Genomic DNA, 23,422 nt, shown 5'->3' on the forward strand with positions numbered 1-23,422 from the left:
GGTTCTTGGTCTTTATCGAGTGTTCATTCTGATTTGCAACTAGCATTCATCTTGAATTTGTGCAGTTAAAATGAAACCACTGCCCCCCCGGTAAGTTATACATTTTGAACTGGCTGCATCTTTTGATGTTATTGAAAACTGCATGTGCATCTAGTCATTTGCTTTGTAGATTATGAACTCCAGCCAATCCAAACATTTCTGAAGTTTGGACTCATTGGTTCTGGAATCTGCGGAACCTGAGACCCAGGCAGGCCCCTGTAATTTTAAAAACCATCATCATCTATGTTCAGTGGTTTGGATACCATGTTTCGAAATGGAAGTTAAATGAAAACAGAAAATAACCTTTTGAGCTCTGAACATTTTATTGAAAAGTAGAATACATCAAGACGTACAGATACATACAGATTCTGAAAAAGTTTTGTCAGGCATAAACATATATGACCTATAATAACACAGAGAAGCACCCCCATAATGCTCAGTTGAGTTCCTACCTGCCCCAACTTCCGTGCCCAAGGAATGGGAATTTGTGTGCCTGCCTGTTTCTACACTGACAAGTTCTTCAAGTTCTGGGACTTCCCATTCACTGCTCAGCTCTTTGTGGGCTGATGAAGAAGGTGGAAAGTGAGAAATGGGGCTTTGCGGAGCCCCAAGGAGATTCCTTTGCGTGTGTTTCAGCTGCAACTTCAACGGGGGAAGCGTGTAGGAGGAGGAATGGTAAAAAACGAGCGTCTAAATATGCAATTACATTTTTAGGCAGATTACCATAAATTTAATAATACATTTGTAAGAATCCGCCTATCCTATCTGAGTTTATAAGAAATAGTCTAGGTAGCAATAGTAAAGTTCAGTGGTCACTAGTTTACCTTAAAGGATTTGAGCGTCACACTGATGCCTTGTTCAATACATTTTTAGAAATAGGCTGTTCTGGGATATCAAACAGGGAACTGCGATTTCAAAGGAAGACTCCCCCCCCCCTCCATTCAATAGGTAACAATGCTATAAGCTGTGTTGAGTAGCAAGCAACTGTTCCTACTTCTTCTTCTTCCCTTTCTTCTTCTTCTCTTTCCCCTTCCCCTTGTCTTTCCCCTTCCCTTTTCCCTTTCCGGTGTCTTCATTCACGGTCAGCGACTTGATTCGAGCTTTCCCCAAAGGAGTCCTTGCATACCAAGCCTACAGAATCAGACGGAAATAAATTTTTTTTTAGAAGCTTGAAAGTATGCAAGTAACATGTATTTTTCTGCCCGCTGTAGTCCTTTTCTGATAAGAACCCTAATTGTGGGTGGCTCGTGTAGAAGCGGCATCACAGTCTTTAGATCTCCTGAGAACGCTATTATAACGAGAACAGTAGCAATCATCTGCTTGAAGTGGCTCATTAACATGAATACATAGCTGTGGTACTTAAGTTGCTATAGTTATGATAGCATTACAATCTCTGTGATCAACCCTATTTCCCAGGGTATATAACTGTAGCTGAAAATTCTGTTCTTTGAAATTTGGCAATGTCGCAAGATGAGTGATTGAGTTGGGTTATCTGATTTCAGTGAGCGGGGAAATCATTAACTGTTTGTTGCAGGCTTTCCTGATTTTCTTTCTTTCTTTCTTTATTTTACAAAAATTAAACAAGGAATGTCAGCTAGGAATTTTAATACTGTTTTCGTTTTTTACAAAAATGAAGTAGATGCAAGCGGGCAATGATTACAATTAGGTGATAGAAAATTTTTAAATCATTTTGCAGCACTTGGTTTTCAAAAACTACAGTATATGGGAATTCTTTGGCCTTAAAACACTGCCGGTATCCCAAGAAGTAGGAAATGGCTGCTTTTGAGATGGGTCTCTTTCTTGACAGAATGAATTCATTGGGTATTCATCTCAAGAAACTTGGGATAATGGATATTTCTCATTGTGGACTGGCACTCTTACTATAGGCATGTCATGTAAGGCATGCCATGTTTTGTAGAGTAATAATAGAAAGTACTTCTGTTATTCTAAAGTGGGGTGCCTGATTCCATAGAAGAAATATTCATTTGAAATGTGACTGTGGACTCAGGAGAATCAGAGGTTGCTGGAAGAAAGCTTAAATATAAACGTGATAAAAGAATAAAAAATATGATGTTTCTACATGTACTGATGAGACATAGGCTAGAAGCTATATAGTTGGTTTGAGTGCATGTTGGTCATCTTCAGTGGGATATTTAACTCTTTGTAAATACAGGACAGTTGTATAACCAATTCATCAACAAAACATTTTCTTGCACCAACAGATTTTGCCCTCTCCTCATTTTCTCAATATGGTTGGTAGAGAATATCAGCTTGCATTCCACATTATTGCATTTCCTTCATTTATTTTTAAAATTTGTTTCCTGCCCTTTGCTGGAAGACTTTCTGGTGGCTTATACAGTATGTAAAACACGGTAAAAGGCTCATTTATATATTGTGTACAGGATGCAGTGGGACATCAGGATTGACCCCACTGTACCACCCTAGTTCACCTCAGTAGGGGAATGTAGTATCTACATGGAATGTGTGAGAACTGATTGCAAGGCAGGTGTGCAAGATGCTGCGGAGTCTTTATCCCTCCAAATCAGGATGGTCAAAAGATCACAGGTTATCAGGCATATCTGCGCTGCATGCAACACACTCAGCATGCCGGCATCATGCCAAATCTGTGGAGGTGAAGGGAAATCAGGATGTAAACACACACCTACAAATATATGTTGAGACCCCGGGGGCAAACCATACTCTTGAAAGTGCTGTGCAAAACTCTGTTTTTCTGTTTAATTAAGGCAAAAAGGATTATCACCAGGCAAGCACTACCTTGTATGTTTCTTCCTCCTCCTTGTAAACTGGATCCTGCCTGGCTAGGCACACCAGGAATTCAGCAGCAGTCAGTGGCTTCTTGTTCAGCTGCATGAGGCGTCGTTCAGTTAAGACGGATTGAACTGCCTTGACTATGTGTCCCTGAGTGTAACCATCAGAAACCTGTGCCAGGCAGCTGATGTTCAGATTTTTGGAGAATACCCCTCCATTCTGCTCAATGACGTGTTTCCATAAAACTGTCCAATAATAAAAGACAATCAGGTTATGACCTGAATGTTCAGAAACCTGCTTGTGTAGCAGTAGCAGCTCTAGGAACACAATAATCAGTTTAAGCATCTGACTGCATGTCTACTAATTTAAGAAACAACTAGAATGTCTGGTATCCCATAATGACTTTCTTCAGAAGACTCTGAATGGACACTACAATTAATCTCAAAATTGTGGTTCCACATATCCTGATGCAATTTTTTTAAAAAAACTGATACGGGATGTAATAAGCTATAACCTTTGTCTGTGTGTGCAAAATCATTCCCGGGACTGGCTCATCCTGCAAAACTCTCCCCAAAGGTAAAAGTACAATTGCTTCAGCACAGGTCATATGGCTGTAGGAATCTGCTCTGACTGTGCTTATTTCAGTTGCTTGCTTTGAAAATGAAGGCGACAAACTATGTGACAACTCTACAGAACTGTAAACTGTGGTTATATCACCCCTAAAACCCTGGAGAAAATTTGGCTACCCATTTCTCCATGTTTGACTAAGATCCCAGGGCAAATCATCAGTATGAGAGTGATCAGTCTTAGCAGCAGAATGCAAATGCTGCACAAAGAACCTTCACTGTGTAAAAAAGAGAGCCCCAAATATAATCCTTGCCCTACTTTGCATGTACCATAAAGAATGGTTTAAGACAGAGGTTCTCAAATTTATTTGGCTTAAAAAGGTAAAGGGACCCCTGACCATTAGGTCCAGTCGCGGACGACTCTGGGGTTGCAGCGCTCATCTTGCTTTACTGGCTGAGAGAGCCGACGTGCAGCTTCTGGGTCATGTGGCCAGCATGACTAAGCCGCTTCTGGCGAACCAGAGAAGTGCACGGAAACGCCGTTTACCTTCCCGCCAGAGCGGTGCCTATTTATCTACTTGCACTTTGACGTGCTTTCGAACTGCTAGGTTGGGAGGAGCAGGGACCGAGCAACGGGAGCTCACCCCATTGTGGGGATTCGAACCGCCGACCTTCTGATCGGCAAGTCCTAGGCTCTGTGGTTTGACCCACAGCGCCACCTGCAACCCAATAATCACCAAGCGGGTGTCAAAAGAATATATATAGACATCTTAGGATGTTATCATGCATATATCATGCATATATGATCCATTTCCCGGGCTGAGTGAAGACGAAAAGCGTTCACCCAAGCCCAGGAAAACCTCTTGCCGTGAGAACAAGCACCGGATGCAGGGGAGGCATCTCATCCCGCAACAGCACCCCACTGGCAGGAAGTGTCATTACACAACAGATGAAACAGGTTTTCAAAATTTTCTCCTTTCTTTACGCTTCCACCACCCCGTTATTATTATCCAATTCCTCCCACTGCATCCGAGGCTCCTGCCGCCCTCCTGGATCATTCCAGCGCCTCCCAGGGGACGGTATTGCCCACTTTGGGAAACACTGGTTTAGGGCCTCCAGCTTTGCATGCTCCCTCTCTCCTTGTCTCATCTGGAGATCAGAAACTTTCACTTCTGTTTCAATTAATGGTGGTGACTTGCTACGTCTGAATGCAGACAAACTGTGGCTCATCTTAACTTTGATTTAGTGAAACAAGCCAACGGTTGACTTTTACTGTGCAGGCTATATAGTCTGCTACTCCTGATGGTGTTTTTTGGGAGGGGGACATGTTACAATACGTAGTCCAGGGGCCACCAATCATATTGTGCCCATGGACACATTTGAAACCCAGAGAAACTCTTGTGGGCACCACACACACTGCAAACAACTTTGTCTAGAATGCATTTCTGACAGCCTATTTAATATAATGCACTTTACAAATGTTTTGAGCATGTTTGCATAAATTAGCTTTATGTGAACAGCACATTCATCACGTTTTCAGATACTTGCCAAATCTTGATGCGTAGTCTGGCCTTGGAACCAGAATGATTTTCTTGTAAACTCTGCAAAAGGGTTTGAGGTCTGCATCAAAGGGACGCTTACTGGTTCCTACTATCAATACTCTGTCTTCAATTTTCAGGGTTTTCAAAATTTTAGGAAGTTGCTTTTTCAGTCGTCTGGGTTCCAACTTCCAGATCAAATACAAGTAAGTGAAATGTTAGAGAGGAGTAGGTACCATATGTTAAACTTTTATTTGGACCAATATATGATTTTAGAACAAACTCACTTGATTTTATGATTATGAAGGCATAACTTGGTATTAGATTTCTCATATATTTGCAGGAATAGTCAATTCCATTTGGCAGGACTTGCTTTGATTACAGTAAAGCAAAAGTTTTTTTGGGTAGCCTGTTCAATCTTCATAGCACAAATATGTGACATATTTGCTAGGATTTGTCATGGTGAGTCTGTCCCTCCTTTTCTTGCTTAGGCTCATTTACAGGTTCAGACCCACCCTTGCGAATTTACAAAACTCTGCCTTGAGATGCTTGCTAAAACTAAGGTTAATATTCTTGGAATAATTGCTAGTCATTCTGTTTATATATCTGCTGAGCTGCACTGTATCTAGCGACAGTATCAAAGTAATGTTCTTACATCATTATTGTGATGTTCCAATGTTACAGTAAAACATATGCTGCTACTCCAGCAGCCTGTTTCCTGATGGATCACACTTTGGAACAAAGCTATTAATGTACACAAGAAAGAGTGTGTAAACAGATAACAGTTTTTAAGTTATGGAATCATTCCCATACCGATTACACACAGGTCCTGCTATCTGCACACTCACTATCTGAAAATTCACTTATCCGCACTTAAGAGAATTATGCCCCAAACCCACTATATGCCCCACAGATTCACTTATCCAAACAGATGAATTCCTTACTTTCTTTTTTTGTGCTTTGCTGGCCAGCGACAGCCATTTTCAGGCAGAAATCAAAGGGTGGGGCAGATCAGACAAATCAAAGAGGAGGAAAAATCGGATAAATCAGGGAGCTCAGACATCCGCCCCCCTTTTACCTCTCTTTTGTGGATTGGCTGAAGCCATTTCAGGAAGAAATCATTAAGAGAGCGGGGCAGGGAAGAGATCAGACAAATCCCAGATTGGAAACATTTCAATAGGAAATAATGGAAATTGTGGACTCGTTATGTGAACACTCACTCAATGAACAATTTCCAGGAGAAACATTGTGTTCGCTAAGTGGGACCCACATGTAACTATTAAGTTAAAATACTGTGGCATACTTAGGAATAAAAAATACTCAATGCATAAAAGAATATACTTGATCTCTGCTGTATCTGTGGGAAACTTGGCTTAGATAGGGAGAAGTCTTGTGGAACAAGATTTCAAGGCTAGAACCCAGGAGTCAAAGTACAGCACTAATCTTGAGCACGGTCATCCTGTCCATGCTAAAGAAACAGTTATTTTCAAAGTACAACTCTGAAGCTAGTTTTTGGCTTAAATTAATTACAAGTTTGTAAATGCTGCAAATAAATTTGATAGATATACTAGTAATTAATTGGATGGTGCTTTGGTATTCTGTCCATGATTGGGACTGGAGTAAGGGTTGCTCCATTCACATTCAGGGGACTTGAAAGGTTCCCCCTTCAAGCACCAGATAACCCTACCGAAAGTGAGGGGCCTCATTAGAGCAGCATCTCATAAGGTACAGAATGATGTTTCGCCCATCTTCATCTCTTACAGTGCTATATGTACATTCATTCAACTAATTAATCCCCCCTTTTCAATATTTCAAATTGAATTAACTGCCATGGAAAGGAGAAGAGGAAGTGGGTAAGAACCAGCCAATCAGCACTCTGAACTGAAGCTTCTGAAAACAGGAAGAAGAAGCTATTCCTGTATGTCTGATCAGAATGCCCTCTCCCAGCAGACAGTGATAGCGACCAACTAGGATGACTTTAAAGGAGGATAGGACAAGTCCTTGGGAGAGAGGGCCATCGATGGCTATGAGCCAGGATACTCCTGCTCTACTTCCACGGTTGGAGCCAGCCGTGCTTCTGAAAACCCGTTGGTGGAAACCAGGGGAGGGGAGAGAGTGGGGGGCTCATGTTCTGCTCCCTGTTTGGTCACTGTGAGCTCAGGATGCTGGACTAGACGGGCTATTCTTGCATGTAACACGGCCACCACCGAATGGGCTCTTAGCTTTAACCAGCTTTAACAACTCAGCCAACTCTAAACACTTATTGCGTTCACTAATAATTGATGGGTGAGATTAAATTCTCCCTTTCAAATCAATGTGCTTCGTTTTGACTTGACTGCCTCCTATGAACCTTCAAATGTTTACACACAAAGGGTACAAAATCAATGCTTGGTCACAGTTTAAGTGTTTATGTGGAACAGTTTGAGATTAGCGGACTCTTTCACTTTAGGGTATGAGATACAAAACATTTAATGGAGTACTTTCTGTACATGAAAGAGTTTGTGGAAGAACATTGGCCCAATAACACGTGCAGCTTTATTCCATGAGATCAGTGTAGCAAGCTGTTTATGGCAACTTTAACCAGTAGAGGGCATCAGTCACCTCATAGCCAGGTTCAACATTCACATGCAATTTTTGAAAAGCTTATCTCACATGTCTCTGCAGTTACACATAGAAACGACCAAATTTAGAACTAAAATCAAGGGGTAACATCTGTAGGAACAAAGCTTCTTTTCAACTAATATTTCACTAATAGGCAAATTTGCTGTTTTCATTTTATCATGAAAACAAATGATGACTAGAACGTAATTAAGGCATACTAATGAGTAGATAAGAGTTTCAAGATCTGAAGTTTGATACACCTGTGCTTGTTCAAGACTCACATTTGAGCGTCTTATATGTAACTGATTTCTAAAAAGTAAAAAATGAATTCAGATTCTAACATCAATACAAAACTGAAAAGTTGGTTTCAATGTTCTCCATAAAGTCACCGTTACCTTTACTTTAAAACTCGCCTCTCCTTTTTGCCTTTTAAAATGATTTGGTTTTTCCATTTCCATGGTGCCCAGTGAAGAATTCTGTATAAGCCAGAAATTAGCATATGTTTTGTGACTAACCAGTGCAGGATGAGGCAGTCTGTTTTTCAAAGGAAAAACAAAGACTAGCCACTCAGTCTTGTGATGCTGTGAAATACTATCTTTTGTTTGTGAACCTGTGATTCTACTACTAAAGTACGGAAAACTGGATTTACCTCCTTTTCAGCTTTAGGCACCTTCTTGTAGAAAGTTTTCTCCGCGTCTCCAATCCATATGACTGATGGTTGTAGCTGTTTGGCGACCTGAGAGGTGAAAGAGTTTCACATCATAACATTTCAACATACCAGTCAGGCTAAGTGAAGATTAGAGTTCTGCATCTTGACCCAGCGCCATGTTCCAGGGATGGGAGCTTCTTTGTGCCTTCCCAGACCATGCAGTATCTCAGTGGCGTAGCGTGGGGGGTGCAGGGGGGGCTGGCCGCACAGGGCGCAACATCTGGGGGGTAGGGTTAGGGGGCGCAAATCCACGGGTTAGGGGGCGCAAATTACTTGCCTTGCCCCGGGTGCTGACAACCCATGCTACGCCACTGCAGTATCTCCCTCATTGACTTCAGTCAAAGGAGTCACAGCCAAGGGAACGGCTTTAATGGGGCTCCTTCGGCTGCCGAGGAGGAAGAGAAGGAATCTGGATGGAACTGGAAGGCAGAGAGGAGAAGGAGCAGGACTTGGGCTGGGCCAGGGAAAGGGACAGAGAGAGAGGGATAAAGACTCAGAGAGATTTGCAGATATGAAGGAAGGATGGCTGATGTGAGGAAGGAGGGAGGGAGGGAGGGAGGGAGGGGGAGAGAGGAGGACCCTCCCATGGCACCCTTGACCATGGGCATTGCCAGGATTTTGTTGGGGGAGGGCAGGCCTCTTGTTTTTTGGGGGGGCAGAACCTCAGTTAGTTTTGTATTTTTATTGATTTTTATTGAGGGGGCAGCTGCCCCTCCCTACGCCCCTGACCAATCATTAAGTCACCCAAGGGTGCTGAGGCACACAGGTTGAAACTTCTGCCATAGCCTTTTCTTATCCCAAAGATACCCCACACCAAGGTAGTGGAGGTTTAGGATCAGAGATTTCCTTCTCTTAGATGGGCTCCTTTCCCAGGTTGATGAACCCCATCTCACTCCCTCTATAGAATGTGCAGAAACGGCCTTCTTGAGCTTGTCCACTCAGTCTTCACATGTAGCGGAAGTCCCTAACTCACAGAGGGTTTGAGATGCATCACCTGGTTTAGTCGGCCAGTCAAAGGCATTTCCTGGGGTGTGGCTGCTGTCGCCTGCTGAGAGCTTTCAGGAGCCACAGGTGAGAGCTGTGTGCTCCTGAGGGTGGGGGCAAAAGGTGGACAAACTACCGCAGAAGGAGCACAATGTATCCCTTAACACCCCATTCACCCTGCTGAACCCAAGAACATTATAAAACGCACCCTTTAGCCAGTCCATAATAAATTCACTGATAATTGGACCAATTTATTCTGTTAGCAATTCTAGATAAAATTATGGATTTTTAAACTATGTGACTTTGGAATTCCTATTTTTCCTTCTCTTCCTGCATTTTTGTTTTTTAAATACACTTGTTCTAAGGAGCTGATCAGTTATACACACTGTACAATTAAGCTTCTACAGACAGTATAATCAATATTGTTAAATAGACAGGTGCAGATCCTAGAATATTACTGTCTGTTTTGCTGTGAAATAACCGAACGCAAAACAGGGAGTGTTCCCACTTTATATTAACTCAGATAAATCTGATGGTCTCTATTTTCTAGTTTACAAGAATTAACTATTAATGAGCTGATTAGCCCATGTGTAGAACAGGGGTATTCTGTTGTCTTGATCTGATTAGGATTCTGCTCTATTTTTTAACCAAATGAGACACCCACAATCCATTGGTATCTAATTGAAATTGTTGGCAGATATGTAGCAGACTGTATGTTCCAATGAAAGTACTTCATTTGAATTATCCATGAGTAGTTTGAATCTATGTATAATTAAATGGACTATGCAATTAATTTATAATTGAAATTTTATTAGAGTGCTTTGCTCTTCATTTTGTTGCAGCCACCAGCAGATGGCTCCTTAACCTTTCTAATACTGCTTTAAGTGAAGACTGTGATAGCATTTCATGACAGATGAAGCTTGTTGTTCTCAACTGTTCAGCCTTTGTTTCCAGGAAGTGTTCTGTAAACCAGCCCTTTAATGCTTGTTTAGCAGAAGTTTATTCCTTTGTTGCTTGTTCTCATGTTGTGATTGCAGTCTATTTCTATTACAGAGAAGCAGCAATAAAAACAGTTGTTTGAGGCTTCTATTATGTGTGAGCAATTTGTAGCCTCAAGACTATTTCTTAATGTTATATTTTTAAACTGACTTTATCTCAAGGTTGCACAGAAATACTTTACACATTCAGAAATATCAGCTGGGGAAAAAAAGACTCAGAAACAAAATAACCATATAATCATGCTTTTAAGCAGAGAATTATCTCGTGCTTTGCTCAATATTCACAAGAATAACATTTATACTCAGAAATCTGGGTGTATTGTGGTGTAAGTGTTCAATTGGCAGACCCTATTCATCAAATGCTGATAATATTTGCAATTATTCAAATTATTTTTCTACTACTACCAGATACATTACAAATGGTCAGAAAAAACCAAAAGGATTGCAAGTTATCATGAAGTTAAAAGGCAAGTCTAATTATTTGCTTATACAGATATAAAGTGATATTAACTCAAGATTTATTCTGTGGATCTGTTCCTTTCTACTTGATGCTTATAAGATACTTATACTTAGTAATCTGTTACATTTACTTCAGCATAATATATACCTATTTTCCAATGTCATTGGCCTGCTCACTAACACAATATAAATGCTATACTTGTTTGTTTACTCAGCTTTTATAAAATAGCGACATTAACTAAGTCATTCCTATGTAAATATATAGTGGTACCTTGGTTCTCAAACTTAATCCGTTCCGGGAGTCCATTTGACTCCCGAAATGGTTCGAAAACCAAGGCGCAGCTTCCGATTTGCTGCAGGAGCTTCCTGCACTCAACTGGAAGCCACTTCGGGTGTTTGGCTTCCGAAAAACACTCACAAACTGGAACACTTACTTCCGCGTTTGCTGGCGTTCAGGAGCCAAAACATGCAAGTACCAGGGCGTTTGAGAACCAAGGTCCAACTGTACTTGCATCTCAAGATTATCAAAAACTACCTTTGACTGGGGAAGTAACGAGTGCCTTCTACAATTCTGTTTAAATTAAATTTAGCTAGTATGTTAGTTGGTATGGCCAGCTGAAAACCAGATGATTATAATCACCTGTGATAATTTTGCACACATCGGTGTATAACTTCTAGTGCCCAATCTCTCTGGAAGAATCAGCGAATTACAAGTAATATGTCAACCCGTGAGGCTAGAGTCTCCCCTGCTCTGCCACTCTAGGAGACTGCTGGAGAGGGCTGAGTCCCTTTAGCACCTTTCAGTACAGGTGGTGCTAACCATTAGATGCAGCTGTGGCTGCTATACAGGGCTGGCGGGGGTCACATTTGTTCCATGCTAAAGCAACATTGGAACTCTGTGTTCCTAGAAAACAGCCTGAGCCCTGAGTTCAGCCCAGACCCTTCTCGCTCTTGCCTTGTCAGTCTGCCCTGCACCCAGCGTAAGTTCTGGCTTGCTTTGCCACAGAGCTCCCCTCTTCCACCAGAGGCCCCTGATGTAAACATGGAGTTGAGGACGATTCTTGGCTACACACAAGAACTGGAATCAAGAATAGTCAAATGAGACGGATGGATGCCAACAACGAGGTGCCAGACACTGACATCTAGCTGTCACTAAAGTGGTACACCTGCATCTGACATGATGTTCCTCTTTTCAAAAAATAACCAACAACATTGAAAGCTATCTGTTAGGGAGAAGACTATACCAGGACATTGATTCCTGAAACGCTGTTCTTCTATTTGTAGGATATTAATGATTTCTTTTGTATGTAGGAGCATCCATCACAGATTTTCCATCTCATTGAGACTGTGCATTGTTTCTGACACACAGGTTAACCTCAGGTTAAGAACTTAATTCATTCTGGAGGTCCGTTCTTAACCTGAAACTGTTCTTAACCTGAATCACCACTTTAGCTAATGGGGCCTCCCGCTGCCACCACACGATTTCTGTTCTCATCCTGAAGCGAAGTTCTTAACCCGAAGTACTATTTCTGGGTTAGCGGAGTCTGTCACCTGAAGTGTCTGTAACCTGAAGCATCTGTAACCCGAGGTAAAAGGTAAAGGTAAAGGAGACCCCTGACCGTTAGGTCCAGTCGTGACCGACTCTGGGGTTGTGGCGCTCATCTCGCTTTATTGGCTGAGGGAGCCGGCGTACAGCTTCTGGGTCATGTAGCCAGCATGACTAAGCCGCTTCTGGTGAACCAGAGCAGCGCACGGAAACGCCATTTACCTTCCCGCTGGAACAGTACCTATTTATCTACTTGCACTTTGACGTGCTTTCGAACTGCTAGGTTGGCAGGAGAAAGACCGAGCAACGGGAGCTCACCCCATCGCAGGGATTCGAACCACCGACCTTCTGATCGGCAAGTCCTAGGCTCTGTGGTTTAACCCACAGCGCCACCTGCGTCCCTGTAACCCTGTACCACTGTAGAAAAAAAAGATGTTGCTAATAAATACCGTATTTTTCGCATGATTGGACGCACCGGACCATAGGACGCACCTAGTTTTCAGGGGGGGAAATCAAGGAAAAAATATGATCCCCCCCCCCAGCTCTGGGAGCAGTGGACAGGCTGCACGCAGCCTGTGCGCTACTCCAAGACCTCCTCCCTGCTTTTGCGGGAGGTGGCGGAATTCCCCCACCTCCCGCAAAAGCCCACAGGAGCCCCGCTTGACTCCTGTGGGCTTTTCGACCAGGAGGGAGAAGGGACTGAAACGGCCTGTCAGTCCCTTCTCCCTCCTTGGGGAAAAGCCCCCAAGAGCTGCGTGCTCTTTAAAGGCTGCGCGGCTCTTGCAGGCTCTTCTGCGAGGTGGGGGAATTCCCCCCCCCGTAGAAAAGCCAGCAAAGCCGTGCAGCCCCTTTAAAGAGCGCACGGCTTTTGCCTGCTTTTGCGGGAGGTGGGGGAATTCCCCCATCTCCCGCAAAAGCCCGCAGGAGGGTTGGAGAGTAGCGGGAAGGCGTCGCGCGCCTTCCTGCTGCTCCCCATCCTCTGGGGCTGGCGATGGGGGAAGCACTGCTTTTCCCCCCGCCAGCCTCAAAGCTGGGTTGGAGAGTAGCAGACTCTCCTGGCTTCAGCGGAAGCAACGGGAAGCCTCCGGAGCGCAGGCTTCAGAGGCTTTGCCTTGCTATCGCTGAAGCCAGGGAGCCTGCATTCGCTCCATAGGACGCACACACATTTCCCCTTCATTTTTGGAGGGGAAAAAGTGCATCCTATAGAGCGAAAAATACGGTAGGCAGTTAAAAAGAATGATTAAAATGTTAGTAGAATTCTTACTATTTACTTCCCAAGTGTGTCATGTACTCTGTCATGTTTGAAATGTTAAGTTGGTAAGCAATTTAACACTCCCTGCTACAACTGGGGTTACTAGTGAATGATTAGTCCATGGGTAGGCAAACTAAGGCCTGGGGGCTGGATCCGGCCCAATCGCCTTCTAAATCCGGCCCGCAGACAGTCCAGGAATCAGCGTGTTTTTACATGAGTAGAATGTGTGCTTTTATTTAAAATGCATCTCTGGGTTATTTGTGGGGCCTGCCTTACAATTTTATTTTCAATAATAATAATAATAATAATAATTTTATTAATTATACCCTGCCCATCTGGCTGGGTTTCCCCAGCCACTCTGGGTGGCTCCCAACAGAGGACTAAAAACAGAATAAAGCTTCAAACATTAAACATTCAAACTTCCCTAATGTATTATTGTATTATTATAACAATGAATCAAAATGAGATACACAATAAATCACCTATTAGCATATGGAATAGAATAATTATTGTATAACTAAAATACAGTTTCATATAAATTTGCAGAAAAAAATTAAAATGAGAGGATCTTTTGTGTTCCTACCTTAAATACTATGTGAAGCATCATTTGCAAACCAGCCTTGCCAGGGTATTTGCCAACAATATTAGCTGCAGATAAATTGAAGAGGTTGGCTCCCGTTTCCGTGCAGAGAGCATGAACAAGCATCTTTTTCCCGACTCCTTCGGGTCCAGCCAAAAGCAAGGCTTTCACCAGAGGTGCTTTCTCATGTACAGACTGAGAACCTATGGAGGTGAAATGGGAACAATATGACGATGTAGTCATTCCAGTATTCCACCATGTGATTCCCAAGTGCTGACCCAGACATTAGTGGTTTGGGGGAAGACTTGACAGTGCCAAACCAAGAGCTTTTGTTTTCAGGTCAGCGGCTGGAACGTGTAGGGTGATGTCTAACATCAGACATACTCTGAATAGACTCATTTCACCCCCACAAGATCTTTATTAAAGTTTTTCACAATACAACAGGATAAGAGCTACAATAATTACAAACGGAACGAGTAAAATATGGAGTCGTCTCCTAGAGGCAATTCCAAATAGTCATTTTGAAATTTATGGGTTTAAGTAATTGAAGTCAATTGACTTTAATGGGCCTACTCTGACCAAACCCCACTTTCCTGGAAGTATGTCCCATTGAATTCAAAAACAACTCTTGCTTCTAAATAGTTTAGAAAAGAGAAAAAGAAAAGAAAATCCCCCCGCCCTTCTACAAATAGTGTATCTAATAATGCATCTGCAGAAATTCAGTATGGCAAAACACTTGGCAAGTTATGTACTTGGAGGCCCCAATGATTTCAGTAAAAGAGCACGTACATAACTATCCAATTGAAATCAACAAGATTTCCAAGTGTGTAACTCTGACTGGATTGCAGTCTTGCTATTTGGGAGTTTCTAATTGTTCTCACTCCTTCTCTGGCCATGGCTTGTGAGGTGAGGGAATTAAATTCAGTTCATACCGTATTGGCCCAAATAATAAGCCTTAAGCCACACCTTTAAAATTCAATGAGGAAAAAGAAAAAAAGACAATTCCTAAATATAAGCCTCTCCCTTAAAACTGGAGAGGGGGGAATTCCGAAAGGCACCCGCCCAACGAAGCGCAATCACACAACGAGGAACACACACACGACGCTTGCCCAGGGACGGGGGAATGAAAAGGGGGTCAACAAGCACCCGTCCCAAACAAGCACACTCTCACCACCGAAGCCCATGCGGTCGTCCGCTGCCGAATACAGTAACCAGAAAATGCCCACTGCCCAGCTGTAAAGGAACTGCCTCACAGCTGACCAGAGATTGCAGCGCGTAGGAGACCTTGCGTGAGCCGCAGCCGCTGCTCAGCTTGGGGAAAAGCTGCCTCATAGCTGAAAGGCTTCTGCAGTGCGCCTGGAGCCCATGTGGTCCCCAGCGCTGCAGTCAGGCTCCGCCAAATCCAACAGTGTCACTGCCACAGAACCAGTTCAATGGCTCCCCGCAACAGCGTGCTGCTTCGCAGCCGATCTAAAAGCCAATTTCGGTAAGGTCGTGAATATAAGCCGCACTTTAACTGTTCACGGTCGGAATTGGGGGGAAAAGTGTGGCTTATATTCGGGCCAATGCAATATTTAAAGCTGGATTTATCAAATTAGCACTTTGCGATATAATCTGAGAACCAAAACACAGTCATCCTTCGAAATTCACACTTATCTGAATGTTGTGATGCAGTTCTCCATCCAAACTATGTTTAGGAAAATGCATATATTAGGGGGAAATGTGCCTAAAGATGATTATATTCATGGAAATTATATACAACAAGTATTATATTGGGAGAAACTGTAAACAAAAACCTGTTTATTGGGAGAAATTCACACAAAAATGCTGACTAATCTTCACAATTTTTTTAAATTGCAAAAATCTTGCAGAATTCTAGATTGGAAAAATGAGAAACCGAAATTGACAGATCCTTCCATTCCTACTGCTAACATGGATCTGTTCTGAAAATCTGCAAACTGGCCCAGTTTGGAGGTGCGATAGGATGTTCTTTATGTAAAATTGACTGGATCATGTTCAGAAAACTGACAGGAGCTCTACTGCAGCCTAAGGAAAAGTCTCCCCGCCCCCAGTAAAGGTTTATACTTACCATATTTGAATAATATACTATGGCGATAGTACATTTAAGAAAACATACATGTTTGGTTATTAATTTCTAGAGTTTTAGAAGGCAAGAACAATTAAAAGCACTTTCTCCAATATATGAAATGAGCTGACTAATTCCATAAATGCTTCCATTGTTCAACAGCAAGACACATTAGCTGGCTTGTAAAACGTAAATTGCAACCTTAGCCTTTTCCCTAACTTGATTAAATTTATAATCACTGGAGCTTGTATTAGCTATTACCTTTCCCAAGTGACTTCCTTTATGTGCTACAGCTCCCAAACTGTTAACATGCAAACAAGAAACGGCAACGAAACGGCATGTCAAACACACAGCAACCACGCTCCCCTTTTAAGTATGCTATTAAAACCATACTGTATCAGTTCAAGAATACTTAATTGAAAAAGAATTCTGCAGAATGCTTTCAACCAAAATCAATCAGGCACTGTCATAGCTACTAAAAGTATATGAGGCTGACAGGAAGCAAAGCATGGTGTCTGCCCTCTGACCATTTCTCCTGTGATCTTACCTAATGGCAATATGCCATACAAAGCGATGAGCTGCCTGACATCTGTGAGAGAGGGCATTGGTTCTATGTCTTTCTGCCGAAGGGTAGACCCCAGATAGCTGTACTCACCTACAGGGAAGAGACAAAGGCTTCTTCATAGGTGATACTGTATTATTACAAAATGTGTAACTCCAGACATTAGAAACTGCCAGGGAATACAAGTTTAGCATCCTGTTAAGCCATAACAGATTTAAATCTATGAGTTCTAATAGTTATTAATATGGAACATGAAGACAAAATAAAAATAGAAGTGGAAATATTCAGCCGGCAATTTAAATGAATTTTGACCCTCATGCTATTTTTCTAGAAATGTGTAAATTATTTCACAAGTATACCATCAATTGGCAAGTACATAAAAATGACAACTGCACAGTGGGCAGAATTCATAGACAAACTAAACAGATTGAATCCTTGCAGCACTGATGTGAGATAGGTTAACACTGTTCCAATTTTATAGGTAAAGAACAAGGGCCTGATTGTGGGTGCGCTTGACAGGTCTCCAAATGCAGCTGGCATCCAGTGTGCTATCTCTGGGACCACAGTGGTTCTCATTGCTAGCTGAGTCATTCAGCATGGAAACGTGGATTCTAGTTGCTGAGACGCTACAGAGTATGTAACCCATGGACATAATCACAGGGTTAAGAAGGACTGACATGTGGTGAGGAGAAATGTCTTAAGAGTACCATTTAGAAGTAGAAGCATAATCTGTACTGACGGCATACATTTATGCAAACTTTTTATTGCTAGTATTTATTTACATGAACATATTTTAAAGGTTTCGCTTTTGAAACCTTTATGTGCCTTTGATAAAGGCAAATTTATCAAACAGTAAATTAAATAAGACTGAATCATAAAAATAGAAAAAGTGGGTGTTTTCTTTACAAGCCCCCAGTAGAGAGCGGGTGCACTGGCTAAGATAATGAGGTGTGATGCAGGAGGTTGTTAATTCAAGTCTCATCTCAGTTACAAACTCACTTGGCCTGAGGAGACAAGTCACTAACTCTCAGCCTTCTCTCTTCCCTATGGAAATACTTATCCACAGCATCCACGCAGGGTTGTTGTGAGGAGAGTGCGGCAATGGGTGTGAGGCACCTTGAACACTGAAAATACTGCATAAATGACCAGTTTAGTTGCCCGTTGGTTGTTAAGGATTTGGATAGCTGGGAGATCTTTTTAGTGTTGGACAAATTTGGCAGCTTCTGGTACCTTATATAGAAATAGCAAATCCATTCTGTGAAAGCTGATCTTTGTATCACCCAAAGGCACAATCCATGCACAATCCATACTCAAAGCATTTCTCCCAACACTTTGAATACAAGCTGCTTTCTCTGCAGAGGGGAAAGTCTTCCAGTTCTAGGGACATTTCCCCCTATGCTGAGACTTCAAAGGGATCATCAGCTGACTGTCAGCTAAAAGGATTGAGGCATGCTCAGAGGAGGCTACAGTGTAGCAACCGTATTTGAACAATTCCCTGATGTCAGATGATTGACAGGCAGGTGGTCCTGCCCACCTGTTAAAGTTGGCTCTCAGTGGGTGGGCAAGATCTAGCCCATCAGGCTTAAAGGGTTCCTCCACCCCTGTACTAAAGGGAAGTGTTTGCAGGGCTGGATGAAAACCAAGGTGTGCAGAAGTGCAAACAATGTTTAGAATACTAAACCATAAGGAGAGGAAACACCCCTACACACACACACACACACACACACACACACGCACGCACACACGCGCACACACACTCCAATGTTCAGTGGGCATAGAATACTGACTGTAGTTTGGGAGGGGGAATGGAAACTGACGTGCAGGTGGTGGAGAAGAGTATTCTGGCTGGTTGGAAGGAACCCTGAACAGGGACGTTCTACGCTGCAATCTTTTGCTGCCTTGGAGATTGGAGCACGAGGGATTTTGACACTGACATCATCTGATGTCCACGTGGGTTGCCCCTGCCTACCTGTTCAAATTTGACCCATGAGGCGCATCCTGAAAAGGGTCGGGCTTGTGAAGCCTGTTTCAGAGGGGTGCAAGAGTTAATAGCATGCGCAGCTCCATGCCAGCAAGCCAGACCTGTTCGCCATTAAGAGTCTGATCATATGTTGAGATTGTTTCAGCCCAAGAACCACTAATCATTTGCTTTACCAGATAAACTGCAGGAGGGTTTGGGTAATGAGTGAAACTTCAGAGGGAAGCAGCAGCTATTGGATGGTTCGGTTGGTCTTTTGCCCCCATATGCCGGCTGGATGACTGATTTGCACATCAGGACCCGAAGCAGTTTGCATAACTGGAGCAGAGTATAAAAGTGAGTCAGAGAAGTGGCACCATAGTGGAACCCACTTATACTCTATCAGATGTTTTTAACTTGGTCTGAATTATGCTTTTGAATAAATGCTTACATTTTCCCATATTTAGGGCTGATGTGGATGTTACTTTTCTCTGCCCAGGTTTTAAAAGCATGTAAGGGGAAACAGCCTGGGATGGCTGGTGCCAGTGCCTTTGCAACAGCAAGGGGGTCAGATTTAACTAGGAGACTAGAATTGTGCTCAGTTCCTGTGGCATCTATGAAGTGCACAGTCTGACCTTTGCAGCTTTCCCAAGAAACATCTTCAAAACACAGGTAGGGAAATGCTGTTGGAAGCCTCATTTAATTTAGTGTTTGGTGCCAGCCAGATGTAGAAATGACAAAGCACCAGAATTAGAAAATATGACGATTATAAATCACAGACTAAATCATGAAGATCTCTGCTTCAACTGTCATACTGAGTCAGAAGTTAAGCTTATATTAATTTTTATATCTGGAACCAGCTACATCTGTATGAATGGTGTGGCTTGTCTATTCATAGTCCATTATAGGAACACAAGGCAGGTTGCACAACATTGCAATTTTAAAATATTATATGTAAATGTAAAGGAAATCAAGATGTACTTCTGTATTGGTACATAAAGTTAATACTTTACCCACATAATCGCCGAGTTTCACTTTCTTGGCTCTTATTAATATCTGTGTTTCTACCAGCTCCTGATAGAGAGAATCAATGGTCCTACAAAGAGATACATAATTTAACACCCAGATTTGCAGATAAAAATGCAAATCATCTCTTAAAAAACACACCCTCATGTAAGCATTTGTAATGTCTGCATATGGCTAAAATGTACAATAATTACATTTTCATTTTTAGAGAAAACACACTCGTACACTTATTGTAACATTAACAAGCAATTTCCACCTATTAGCGGTATGAAATGCTGTGGAACACTAACAATACAATAGTGAAATTATTTCATAGAAACTTGGAGTTCAAGCCTTTCCCCAACACAGGTCCTCTCACATTATTGCTTCCAGGCTACTTGAAACATAACATCACCGTTCAACATCATTGCAGAGTTCCTGCAAGTCAGTAGAACAGGGTGAATAAGAAGCTTTTAGGAAGGCATTTTTTAAAAAGAAAGAAAAAGATTGTGTATTTTGAAATGCTGGAGGCAACTCTGTAGTACACAGATCTTATCTTGGATCTAGTTAGTGGTACAATACCACACAGGGCCAGCCCACCCATGAGGCAAGGTGAGGTGACCGCCTCAGGTGGCAGGATCCACAGGGGCGTCAGATCCAGCTGCCCGGCAGCCCTCCCAATGCCACCTCTACAGTGGCCTCTTGGTGAAGAGGAGGAGCTGCTGGTCTCCTCCCAGCCTTGTTTCTGGTGTCAATCTTCACCCACCCCTTCTTTGCTGGCAGGAGAGGTACCAGTGTGCAGTTCACTTCAGGTGCCAAAATGTTTTGGGCCAGCCCTGTTTGTGAATGAATCATAGGGGCACTATCCCGTATTTAATCTTGGAAGTGGTAGTCAGAAATGTTCAGAGAGTGGAATGGCCTCCCCACTCCGCCCGCCACTCAATGAATATGGCATTAACTCTTTTGCATGGAGATGGAGTTTAGTAATGTTATTTGTGGTAGTTTGGAAGGATCTAAATAAAAAACAACGATAGACATTTAGATTTGAAGTGTCAGGTAACTAGCAAAGGTAGTAAAGCTACAGCTATTTGTTGTTTCCTTGTTTTTTAATGTCCACCCCACCAATATGGCTTCAAAGAGATTCCAGAGCAGCTCGGAACACTATTTACCCTAAGCTTTTGACCGTCAGCCCAATGGGCAGCAATCTAAGAGGCAGCATCAAGGATTGTACTTTATGATTTGTTTTATATAGGGAATAAATGCTGCTTTGTTCAATTATTACAGAAGGACTAGCTAGTGTCCTATTTCAGGGATGTTAAAAACAGATGGAAAATCTGATACGTATCTGAAACTACCAGGTGTTCCTACACCTGCCACAAGGAATAAAATTTAATGACAATTCTTCAAAGAACCATTAGAGATATGATGAAAATGCACAGAACTAAGGTCCACAGTACATATAACCTAAAATGAACTCTCTGCAAATTGGTGGTTGACATTTCCTATCTAAATCTCTCTCTATATGTTATCCATTTTAAAAGAATTCTATGTTAGATTCTCCATAATTGCTAAGGAATTGGAGCTACCAGGTTCAGGTTTAGGCATACCAACTTTGACTCTCTTTGTGTTTGAACAAAGCAAAGAGAGAGAGAGATGTGTCAATGTGAATCTCAGAGGAGCAGGTGCATTTTTACCTGTCAGGAGTCAGATCTTTCTCCTTCTTAGATTTTTTCTTCCTTCCACCCTTTTTCCCTTTTTTCTTTTTCTAAGGATCATAAATGGAGAAAGTTAGCAAAGGCAATACTTCTACACCCAGCTAAAAGTTAGCACAAGATTCTGAATAGTTTTAGTGGCCTCTAGTGATTTAACTCCTCCTGCCCATATATATACACACTGTTTATGCTTTCTTCACTTTAGTGTTTGCAATAATTGCAAGCACACTTAACTACACTCAAATACAGTTGTACCTTGGTTTACAAACTTAATTTGTTCCGGAAGTCCGTTCTTAAACCAAAGCATTCTTAAACCAAGGTGTGCTTTCCCATAGCAGCGGGGGACGCAATTTACAAATGGAACACACCCAACAGGAAGCGAAACATGTTCTTATTCCAAGGCAAAGTTCACAAACCATAACACCTACTTCCGGGTTTGCAGCATTCTTAATCCAAGTTGTTCATAAACTAAGCTGTTCTTAAACCAAGGTACCACTGTACCTGTATTTTCTTGACCAACTCCCAAAACATTTAATATTTCCCTTGAGCCTTCTTCTCTCCCCTTTGCCCAGTCTGCAGTGGCTCACGTGGGTCTGTTCTGGCTACACATTGGTGAGGAATTCCAGCCCAGCTGGGCCAGGGAATCCTGGTGTGTCATTATTTCCTTGTGAAGAACATGGAAATAATGTTCTTCAGGAGGGATCAATGTTACATGGTCCTCCTCCCTCTTGAGGAAACATGTTGGATGCATCCTCCAACACACAGCCTTCATTTTTCAAGGTGAAGTTGTGGTCTGGGCTGCAACTTGTGAATCACTGCATCAATCTCATTAATTGGGACATACAAAGATTTCAGCAGCACATGCTGTATTGCATATGAGACATTGTGGGCCTCAAATTTATCACATTTTTCTGTCGCCGCCACTTCTGGCAGTGCAAGTACTGCTCAACAGAGAAGAGCACCCTTACCAGTCTCACAGCTGGCACACCAAGCAGGCCCTCTTTCCATGCTGAGTAACCACAAGAGGACCTGGCATTGTTTAAGAGGGGCGTAGTGATCCCCTGGCGCTGTCATCCTACTAGAGGAGTCCCAGGAGTGTGATTTATAGAAGGTTAGGAAACTAACAGAAAGTATCAGAATCCAAATGTTAAGACCTAAGATGTAACAACTATACAATTAAGTTTAAGGAGCTGAAGTGAAATAACTGAAAAGAAGCTATGTGTTTACCACCTTGAGAAGCCTGTAACAGCCACCAAATTAGAGGGGGGGGGCAGATAGTTATCTGTTTCTTGAAAGAATTCTATCTCCTAACACATCTTTTGTTTTACCAATCGTTCTGTAAAATAAAACCTTTCATCCGTTTAACGTCTCCCTAGAAGAGTCTTCTTCATAAAAACCAAAACCTGAGCAGTAGTTAAGAGGGGGTTTGCCACAACATCAACTCTCTGGCATCTGTATTACATGATTTTGCCTGGAACAGGGTTAAGGCAGCAGGGAATTGGTGGCCCACAGGCAGGAGCCAGACCTGAGAGTCTTTTCCACTGGCCTGACAGCCTTTGGGCTCAACCTCTGCCCTCCTCTGAGTAACAGCAGTGACATTCAGAAACAGTAGAGTGACATACAACCCAGACATTGCAGCACACACCTCTGCAGCACCCTTCTTGCTTTTTTTGGCAGTTGGGGGGGGGAGTTAAAGGTGAAAGCCTGCCAGGATGACTTATAGTGGCCCCGGTAGCCTGATACTGGCTCCCAACTATACCAGCATTTCATTCATTCCAGGAAGAGACAGCTGGAGACTCTGGCACAACGGTTTCCCTAACCACTGCTCTTTTTCTCTTGCTGGGCTTAAAAATGTCGAAGACAAAATAAAACTGTGTATGCCTAAGGGCGTGCAAAGCCATTTTTGAGGAACTGGTGAAGCAGCAGATGAAGAAGGCAGCGGGGGCAAGATTCCCAATGACAGCACTTCCTGGAATGATTGAAAAAACATGAAACAATAGCGCTATCAAAGAACTTCTTAAAAAGCTTCATTATACATCTTTAGGCGCCAGAAGAGGAC

General features: G+C 42.5%; 1 protein-coding gene across 1 annotated transcript in view; it reads right to left on the reverse strand.

Moving 5' to 3' along the window:
- Positions 1–343: 343 nt before the first annotated feature.
- Positions 344–23,422, reverse strand: part of DRC11 (dynein regulatory complex subunit 11) — an 87,121-nt gene continuing 64,042 nt past the window's right edge. Inside the window, exons 12-19 of the mRNA XM_081916736.1 lie at positions 21,346–21,416; positions 19,660–19,742; positions 16,675–16,782; positions 14,045–14,244; positions 8,163–8,249; positions 4,923–5,100; positions 2,815–3,053; positions 344–1,170 (exon numbers count right to left, since the gene is read on the reverse strand). Of these exons, the coding sequence (XP_081772862.1) occupies positions 1,030–1,170; positions 2,815–3,053; positions 4,923–5,100; positions 8,163–8,249; positions 14,045–14,244; positions 16,675–16,782; positions 19,660–19,742; positions 21,346–21,416 (1,107 nt within the window). The 3' untranslated portion in view covers positions 344–1,029. The remainder of the gene's footprint in view (positions 1,171–2,814; positions 3,054–4,922; positions 5,101–8,162; positions 8,250–14,044; positions 14,245–16,674; positions 16,783–19,659; positions 19,743–21,345; positions 21,417–23,422) is intronic.

This window comes from Podarcis melisellensis (genome assembly GCF_964234715.1).
Source record: "Podarcis melisellensis genome assembly, chromosome: 1".
NCBI lineage: Eukaryota > Metazoa > Chordata > Lepidosauria > Squamata > Lacertidae > Podarcis > Podarcis melisellensis.